The sequence below is a fragment of the Gobius niger genome (assembly GCF_951799975.1).
Source record: "Gobius niger genome assembly, chromosome: 15".
Taxonomy (NCBI): Eukaryota; Metazoa; Chordata; class Actinopteri; order Gobiiformes; family Gobiidae; genus Gobius; species Gobius niger.
In genome coordinates this window covers 31,207,560-31,217,904 of record NC_136866.1, presented here as the reverse complement: position 1 = coordinate 31,217,904, position 10,345 = coordinate 31,207,560, and the positions used below count along the sequence as shown (strand labels likewise).

At 41.7% G+C, this 10,345-nt stretch overlaps 1 protein-coding gene across 1 annotated transcript in view; it reads right to left on the bottom strand.

The window, feature by feature from the left end:
* Window positions 1-3,801: 3,801 nt before the first annotated feature.
* Window positions 3,802-10,345, bottom strand: part of LOC306974463 (unconventional myosin-VI-like) — a 139,783-nt gene continuing 133,239 nt past the window's right edge. Inside the window, exon 33 of the mRNA XM_079571714.1 lies at window positions 3,802-4,087. Coding sequence (XP_079427840.1) covers window positions 3,888-4,087 — 200 coding nt within the window. The 3' untranslated portion in view covers window positions 3,802-3,887. The remainder of the gene's footprint in view (window positions 4,088-10,345) is intronic.

Genomic DNA, 10,345 nt, shown 5'->3' with positions numbered 1-10,345 from the left:
CTGATTAAACATGATAATTATGAATATTATTAATGCAAAGTCGACTAAATTTACCTGCAGCTGTAGTTCAATAAAACTAGACTAAAATATATCTTTTTGTCTAAATCTTGACTGAAATTGAATTACATTTTTGTCAAAAGATTAAAACTGAATTAAAATGTTAAAATATGTGACATAAATAACATAACCCTGAATGACCCATGTTTTCAAAATCGAGTTGAGTTGAAATCAAAGCTCTTCCAAACCTGAGGTGATGGCGGCGCCCCCTGCAGGTCGGTGGAGCCCCTGGATCCGGGTAAACCTGTGTAAATGTGCTCCGGTATTCCTCGCTCTCCTGTGAATGTTTACACGTTATGGCAGTTTCAGTTTAAGCAGACACGGTTTGTTCATTCTTTTGCTTTTGGTGAAGATCTGACCTCATTCAGTGACATTTAGGCAGAATGTGAGAAACTGAACTCACTTTGTCCCATTGCAGAATCACCACAATGACCTCACATCTGTTTAACCCCAGATCTGACCTCATTCAGTGACATTTAGGAAGAATGTGAGAAACTGAACTCACTTTGTCCCATTGCAGAATCATCACAATGACCTCACATCTGTTTAACCCCAGATCTGACCTCATTCAGTGACATTTAGGCAGAATGTGAGAAACTGAACTCACTTTGTCCCATTGCAGAATCATCACAATGACCTCACATCTGTTTAACCCCAGATCTGACCTCATTCAGTGACATTTAGGCAGAATGTGAGAAACTGAACTCACTTTGTCCCATTGCAGAATCACCACAATGACCTCACATCTGTTTAACCCCAGATCTGACCTCATTCAGTGACATTTAGGCAGAAATGTGAGAAACTGAACTCACTTTGTCCCATTGTAGAATCACCACAGCGACCTGACATCAGTTTAACCCCGACCTTCACGTGAGGGCGTTTCCTCAATGAGTCGTTACAAAATGACACAGGACAGAAACCACACAGAACTCGGTTTGGTTTTAGTGATTTATTGCTTCATTCGTTCAAAATCATCTTTTCAGGAATGTTCCAGTTCGTTTTCGCTCACGACAAAAGAACAACTTCATCCGTAAAAATCAGGGTCCGCACGGCGAGCGGCTCGTTAGACGTTTGCATAATTATCCACAGAATCATTCACGGAAACAATCACGGAGGAGGCGGAGGAGGAGGTGGAGGAGGAGGTGGAGGAGGAGGTCCAGGGCCGGAGGAATGTACGGACTCATGCATGTAAACGCGGCGCTCGGAATGTGCTCAACAGAAAGGTTTCCACGAGTGAACCCTGTTTTATTTAAGGCAACGTTTGCAGAAAAGGATGATCTCAACTCAACTCCCACATGGAATGTGACGCAGAGGCTAACGAAGCTAACGAAGCTAACGGAGCTAACGAACGCTAGCCCGGTTAGCGTAAATAAATCAAACAAATCTATATCAGGGAATGAGCAAAGCCACAGGGGAGAAACAGAACAGCAGCGTCAAAAACAAAAGGTTTTATTCACTTAAGACTTGAGTGGAGACGCAGCGAGCGAGGAAATCAAACAAAAACTAAATAAAGTTCAGAGGTTTGAACGCGCGGGTTTATTTGGACAGATTCGTTTAAAGATTTGCTCATTTTGGATCTGGTTTAGTTTGTGAATAAATTAGTGATTAATGAAAATGTGTCCTTGATTTTCAGTTCAAAGCTCAATAAAACTGAAGCCCCCGTGTGTATTTGTCCCGTCTTTGTCCCGCCCACACAGGAAATGACCGTATTTGGATTACAGCGCCATCTCGGTCACTCCTGCTACACGTGGATACCAAACATGTCAGCATTTGTGAATGAATAAGTGCGGGAAAGACCAGGGAGCGACACACAAGATGGACGACGTTCTACAAACTGTTAAACTAAAAAGTAAATCCAACATTTACAAACGTTTGGAATTTAGAAAAAAAATCCGAATTTTTTTTTTTTTTAAAAAGCTTTGAAAAGTTTGGAAAATATTAGAACATTTTCAGAATTTTATTTTTTTAAATCTTTTTTAAATTTCCCATTTACATCTTTCAAGCACATTGAGTTGCCTTGTGTACAGAATGTGTATAAATAAACGTGCTTTGCCTAAAAAAACGGGGAAAAAAGAAAGAAAAATCTGAATTTTCTAATTTTCCCAAACTCTTCCAAAAGTTTTCAACATTTATTTTTTTTCAATTTTCATTTTTTTTTTATTTTCAATTTTTTCAATTTTCAATTTTTTTTTCAATTTTCAATTTTTTTATTTTTATTTTTTTTATTTTCAATGTTTTTTTTCCAAATGTTGGAGCTACTTCCTGGTTAAATCTCAAACTGTCAGAGAATAAACCTGGTAAAGAGAGTTTGGGCTGATTTTAAGATGGAACTCGTGCTGAGACTTAAAGAGTTGAGTTGAAATCAAAGTGAAGCCGCGGAGCTCAGAGCGCAGTATTCGCAGTATTCGCAGTATTCGCAGTATCCGCAGTATCCGCAGTATCCGATGGGGAAATGTAGTGTACTCGTGTGAAGTAGTGTTAGCAGTATTTGGAGTAGTCTAGTAGTAGTAGTTTAGTGTTCTCGTAAAGCGCGGCTGTAGTTTTGTTTGGAGAAATACACCGCCATGTTTTCACGCGTCACCACCAGGGGGCGCCGGCGTCCGAGGGGAGGGGACGACGGGTTTAAACGTGTGCTTTTAGTGTTTTATCAGAACGAGCCGGAGCGTCGCCGCAGGAGGATCGTCTGCGCTGTTGTAGTGTCGTCACGGCGACGGTATCGTAGAGCTGGCCGATATATCGTCTGCAAGAAAATATCGAAACTGCTGATTGGAAGATCTGCACATTTACAAAGTCAAGAACTGAGGGAAAACGCGGTAAAATCAAGCGGAAAATATATTGTTTTTAATTGGGGAAAAAAATTGTAAAAATGACAAAATATGGGGGAAAATTGATGAAAAATTGGGGGGAAAAAAATGAAAATGTGGGGGGAAATTGAAAAAAACGTTGAAGAAAATAGGGAAAAATCAGGGCAAAATGGGGGAAATGGCAAAATATGAGGGGAAAAAATGTAGAAAAAAAATGAGGGGGAAAAAGAGAAATAATAGGGAAGAAATGCAAGACAAAATGCAAAATAGGGGGGGGAATTTTAGAGAAAAAAAATTGGAAAAACATCAAAATATGGGGGGAAAATTGAGGAGAAAAAATGGTAAGAAAAATGAGGGAAAATAGTGAAAATAAATAGGGAGTAAAGGCCCTTTTGAGCCACAAACCGATGTAAATGTAAATGTTTGCAGCACATTTTTACTGATTTCTGATGTTTGTAAAAATATGATGATTATTATTATTATTATTATTATAAGAGAAGTTTGTTTGCGTCGATATCGCTCGGCTCTACTTGGCGTTTGGTCGGGTTTGTTTGGGGTTTATTTGAAGGCGGACTGCAGCACGGCGGTGGCGTAGGTGGGCGGGGTTTATTTGAAGGCGGACTGCAGCACGGCGGTGGCGTAGGTGGGCGGGGTTTATTTGAAGGCGGACTGCAGCACGGCGGTGGCGTAGGTGGGCGGGGTTTATTTGAAGGCGGACTGCAGCACGGCGGTGGCGTAGGTGGGCGGGGTTTATTTGAAGGCGGACTGCAGCACGGCGGTGGCGTGGGTGGGCGGGGTTTATTTGAAGGCGGACTGCAGCATGGCGGTGGCGTAGGTGGGCGGGGTTTATTTGAAGGCGGACTGCAGCACGGCGGTGGCGTAGGTGGGCGGGGTTTATTTGAAGGCGGACTGCAGCATGGCGGTGGCGTAGGTGGGCGGGGTTTATTTGAAGGCGGACTGCAGCACGGCGTAGGTGGGCGGGGTTTATTTGAAGGCGGACTGCAGCACGGCGTAGGTGGGCGGGGTTTATTTGAAGGCGGACTGCAGCATGGCGGTGGCGTAGGTGGGCCGGGCCTGTCGGGTTTCGATGGCGGTCCTGAGGTACTCTTTGCCGCCGCAGCGCTCCCAGATTTCCTCGAACTGGCGCGGGAGGATCTCGGCGCCGCGTTTCCGGGACAGGCCCGTCTCCTCCAGGCTCAGCTCGCACATCTCCATGTCGTCTTTGCCTGGACACGACGGAAACACGAGTCAGTAACGGAAACAAGAGTCAGTAACGGAAACAAGAGTCAATAACGGAAACAAGAGTCAGTAACGGAAACAAGAGTCAATAACGGAAACAAGAGTCAGTAACGGAAACAAGAGTCAGTAACGGAAACAAGAGTCAGTAACGGAAACAAGAGTCAGTAACGGAAACAAGAGTCAGTAACGGAAACAAGAGTCAGCAACGGAAACAAGAGTCAGTAACGGAAACAAGAGTCAGTAACGGAAACAAGAGTCAGTAACGGAAACAAGAGTCAGTAACGGAAACAAGAGTCAGTAACGGAAACAAGAGTCAGTAACGGAAACAAGAGTCAGTAACGGAAACAAGAGTCAGTAACGGAAACAAGAGTCAGTAACGGAAACAAGAGTCAGTAACGGGAACAAGAGTCAGTAACGGGAACAAGAGTCAGTAACGGAAACAAGAGTCAGTAACGGAAACAAGAGTCAGTAACGGAAACAAGAGTCAGTAACGGAAACAAGAGTCAGTTACGGAAACAAGAGTCAATAACGGAAACACGAGTCAGTAACGGAAACAAGAGTCAGTAACGGAAACAAGAGTCAATAACGGAAACAAGAGTCAATAACGGAAACAAGAGTCAGTAACGGAAACAAGAGTCAGTAACGGAAACACGAGTCAGTAACGGAAACAAGAGTCAATAACGGAAACAAGAGTCAGTAACGGAAACACGAGTCAGTAACGGAAACAAGAGTCAGTAACGGAAACAAGAGTCAGTAACGGAAACACGAGTCAATAACGGAAACAAGAGTCAATAACGGAAACAAGAGTCAATAACGGAAACAAGAGTCAATAACGGAAACAAGAGTCAGTAACGGAAACAAGAGTCAATAACGGAAACAAGAGTCAGTAACGGAAACAAGAGTCAGTAACGGAAACAAGAGTCAGTAACGGAAACAAGAGTCAGTAACGGAAACAAGAGTCAATAACGGAAACAAGAGTCAGTAACGGAAACACGAGTCAGTAACGGAAACAAGAGTCAGTAACGGAAACAAGAGTCAGTAACGGAAACACGAGTCAATAACGGAAACAAGAGTCAATAACGGAAACAAGAGTCAATAACGGAAACAAGAGTCAATAACGGAAACAAGAGTCAGTAACGGAAACAAGAGTCAATAACGGAAACAAGAGTCAGTAACGGAAACAAGAGTCAGTAACGGAAACAAGAGTCAGTAACGGAAACAAGAGTCAGTAACGGAAACAAGAGTCAATAACGGAAACAAGAGTCAGTAACGGAAACAAGAGTCAATAACGGAAACAAGAGTCAGTAACAGAAACAAGAGTCAATAACGGAAACAAGAGTCAGTAACGGAAACAAGAGTCAGTAACGGGAACAAGAGTCAATAACGGAAACAAGAGTCAGTAACAGAAACAAGAGTCAATAACGGAAACAAGAGTCAATAACGGAAACAAGAGTCAGTAACGGAAACAAGAGTCAGTAACAGAAACAAGAGTCAATAACGGAAACAAGAGTCAGTAACGGAAACAAGAGTCAGTAACGGAAACAAGAGTCAGTAACAGAAACAAGAGTCAGTAACGGAAACAAGAGTCAATAACGGAAACAAGAGTCAGTAACGGAAACACGAGTCAGTAACAGAAACAAGAGTCAGTAACGGAAACAAGAGTCAGTAACGGAAACAAGAGTCAGTAACGGAAACAAGAGTCAGTAACAGAAACAAGAGTCAGTAACGGAAACAAGAGTCAGTAACGGAAACAAGAGTCAATAACGGAAACAAGAGTCAGTAACGGAAACAAGAGTCAGTAACAGAAACAAGAGTCAGTAACAGAAACAAGAGTCAGTAACGGAAACAAGAGTCAGTAACGGAAACAAGAGTCAATAACGGAAACAAGAGTCAGTAACGGAAACAAGAGTCAGTAACAGAAACAAGAGTCAGTAACGGAAACAAGAGTCAATAACGGAAACAAGAGTCAATAACGGAAACAAGAGTCAGTAACAGAAACAAGAGTCAATAACGGAAACAAGAGTCAGTAACGGAAACACGAGTCAGTAACAGAAACAAGAGTCAGTAACGGAAACAAGAGTCAGTAACGGAAACAAGAGTCAGTAACGGAAACAAGAGTCAGTAACGGAAACAAGAGTCAATAACGGAAACAAGAGTCAGTAACGGAAACAAGAGTCAATAACGGAAACAAGAGTCAGTAACAGAAACAAGAGTCAATAACGGAAACAAGAGTCAGTAACGGAAACAAGAGTCAGTAACGGAAACAAGAGTCAATAACGGAAACAAGAGTCAGTAACGGAAACAAGAGTCAGTAACGGAAACACGAGTCAGTAACAGAAACAAGAGTCAGTAACGGAAACAAGAGTCAGTAACGGAAACAAGAGTCATAAACGGAAACAAGAGTCAGTAACGGAAACAAGAGTCAGTAACGGAAACAAGAGTCAGTAACGGAAACAAGAGTCAGTAACGGAAACAAGAGTCAGTAACGGAAACAAGAGTCAGTAACGGAAACAAGAGTCAGTAACGGAAACAAGAGTCAGTAACGGAAACAAGAGTCAGTAACGGAAACAAGAGTCAGTAACGGAAACAAGAGTCAATAACGGAAACAAGAGTCAGTAACGGAAACAAGAGTCAGTAACGGAAACAAGAGTCAGTAACGGAAACAAGAGTCAGTAACGGAAACAAGAGTCAGTAACGGAAACACGAGTCAGTAACGGAAACAAGAGTCAGTAACGGAAACAAGAGTCAATAACGGAAACAAGAGTCAGTAACGGAAACAAGAGTCAGTAACGGAAACAAGAGTCAGTAACGGAAACAAGAGTCAGTAACGGAAACAAGAGTCAATAACGGAAACAAGAGTCAATAACGGAAACAAGAGTCAGTAACGGAAACAAGAGTCAGTAACGGAAACAAGAGTCAGTAACGGAAACAAGAGTCAATAACGGAAACAAGAGTCAGTAACGGAAACAAGAGTCAATAACGGAAACAAGAGTCAGTAACAGAAACAAGAGTCAATAACGGAAACAAGAGTCAGTAACGGAAACAAGAGTCAGTAACGGGAACAAGAGTCAATAACGGAAACAAGAGTCAGTAACAGAAACAAGAGTCAATAACGGAAACAAGAGTCAGTAACGGAAACAAGAGTCAGTAACGGAAACAAGAGTCAATAACGGAAACAAGAGTCAGTAACGGAAACAAGAGTCAGTAACAGAAACAAGAGTCAGTAACGGAAACAAGAGTCAATAACGGAAACAAGAGTCAATAACGGAAACAAGAGTCAGTAACAGAAACAAGAGTCAATAACGGAAACAAGAGTCAGTAACGGAAACAAGAGTCAGTAACGGAAACAAGAGTCAATAACGGAAACAAGAGTCAGTAACGGAAACAAGAGTCAATAACGGAAACAAGAGTCAGTAACAGAAACAAGAGTCAATAACGGAAACAAGAGTCAGTAACGGAAACAAGAGTCAGTAACGGAAACAAGAGTCAATAACGGAAACAAGAGTCAGTAATAGAAACAAGAGTCAGTAACAGAAACAAGAGTCAATAACGGAAACAAGAGTCAGTAACGGAAACAAGAGTCAATAACGGAAACAAGAGTCAGTAACAGAAACAAGAGTCAATAACGGAAACAAGAGTCAGTAACGGAAACAAGAGTCAGTAACGGAAACAAGAGTCAATAACGGAAACAAGAGTCAGTAACAGAAACAAGAGTCAGTAACGGAAACAAGAGTCAGTAACGGAAACAAGAGTCAATAACGGAAACAAGAGTCAGTAACAGAAACAAGAGTCAGTAACAGAAACAAGAGTCAATAACGGAAACAAGAGTCAGTAACGGAAACAAGAGTCAATAACGGAAACAAGAGTCAGTAACAGAAACAAGAGTCAATAACGGAAACAAGAGTCAGTAACGGAAACAAGAGTCAGTAACAGAAACAAGAGTCAATAACGGAAACAAGAGTCAGTAACAGAAACAAGAGTCAATAACGGAAACAAGAGTCAGTAACAGAAACAAGAGTCAATAACGGAAACAAGAGTCAGTAACAGAAACAAGAGTCAGTAACGGAAACAAGAGTCAGTAACAGAAACAAGAGTCAATAACGGAAACAAGAGTCAGTAACGGAAACAAGAGTCAGTAACGGAAACAAGAGTCAGTAACAGAAACAAGAGTCAATAACGGAAACAAGAGTCAGTAACGGAAACAAGAGTCAGTAACAGAAACAAGAGTCAGTAACAGAAACAAGAGTCAGTAACAGAAACAAGAGTCAGTAACAGAAACAAGAGTCAGTAACAGAAACAAGAGTCAATAACGGAAACAAGAGTCAGTAACAGAAACAAGAGTCAATAACGGAAACAAGAGTCAGTAACAGAAACAAGAGTCAGTAACGGAAACAAGAGTCAGTAACAGAAACAAGAGTCAATAACGGAAACAAGAGTCAGTAACGGAAACAAGAGTCAGTAACGGAAACAAGAGTCAGTAACAGAAACAAGAGTCAATAACGGAAACAAGAGTCAGTAACGGAAACAAGAGTCAGTAACAGAAACAAGAGTCAGTAACAGAAACAAGAGTCAGTAACAGAAACAAGAGTCAGTAACAGAAACAAGAGTCAGTAACAGAAACAAGAGTCAGTAACAGAAACAAGAGTCAATAACGGAAACAAGAGTCAGTAACAGAAACAAGAGTCAGTAACGGAAACAAGAGTCAGTAACGGAAACAAGAGTCAATAACGGAAACAAGAGTCAGTAACGGAAACAAGAGTCAGTAACGGAAACAAGAGTCAGAAACGGAAACAAGAGTCAGTAACGGAAACAAGAGTCAGTGACGGAAACAAGAGTCAGTAACGGAAACAAGAGTCAGTAACGGAAACAAGAGTCAGTAACGGAAACAAGAGTCAGTAACGGAAACACGAGTCAGTAACGGAAACAAGAGTCAGTAACGGAAACACGAGTCAGTAACGGAAACAAGAGTCAGTAACGGAAACAAGAGTCAGTAACGGAAACAAGAGTCAGTAACGGAAACAAGAGTCAGTAACGGAAACAAGAGTCAGTAACGGAAACACGAGTCATAAACGGAAACAAGAGTCAGTAACGGAAACAAGAGTCAGTAACGGAAACAAGAGTCAGTAACGGAAACAAGAGTCAGTAACGGAAACAAGAGTCAGTAACGGAAACACGAGTCAGTAACGGAAACAAGAGTCAGTAACGGAAACAAGAGTCAGTAACGGAAACAAGAGTCAGTAACGGAAACAAGAGTCAATAACGGAAACAAGAGTCAGTAACGGAAACACGAGTCAGTAACGGAAACAAGAGTCAGTAACGGAAACAAGAGTCAGTAACGGAAACACGAGTCAGTAACGGAAACAAGAGTCAGTAACGGAAACAAGAGTCAGTAACAGAAACAAGAGTCAGTAACGGAAACAAGAGTCAGTAACGGAAACAAGAGTCAGTAACGGAAACAAGAGTCAGTAACGGAAACAAGAGTCAATAACGGAAACACGAGTCAGTAACGGAAACACGAGTCAGTAACGGAAACAAGAGTCAGTAACGGAAACAAGAGTCAATAACGGAAACAAGAGTCAGTAACGGAAACAAGAGTCAGTAACGGAAACAAGAGTCAGTAACGGAAACAAGAGTCAATAACGGAAACAAGAGTCAGTAACGGAAACAAGAGTCAGTAACGGAAACAAGAGTCAGTTACGGAAACAAGAGTCAATAACGGAAACACGAGTCAGTAACGGAAACAAGAGTCAGTAACGGAAACAAGAGTCAGAAACGGAAACAAGAGTCAATAACGGAAACAAGAGTCAGTAACGGAAACAAGAGTCAATAACGGAAACAAGAGTCAGTAACGGAAACAAGAGTCAGTAACGGAAACAAGAGTCAGTAACGGAAACAAGAGTCAGTAACGGAAACAAGAGTCAGTAACGGAAACAAGAGTCAGTAACGGAAACAAGAGTCAGTAACGGAAACACGAGTCAGTAACGGAAACAAGAGTCAGTAACGGAAACAAGAGTCAGTAACGGAAACACGAGTCAGTAACGGAAACAAGAGTCAGTAACGGAAACAAGAGTCAGTAACGGAAACAAGAGTCAGTAACGGAAACAAGAGTCAGTAACGGAAACAAGAGTCAGTAACGGAAACAAGAGTCAGTAACAGAAACACGAGTCAGTAACGGAAACAAGAGTCAGTAACAGAAACACGAGTCAGTAACGGAAACAAGAGTCAGTAACGGAAACAAGAGTCAG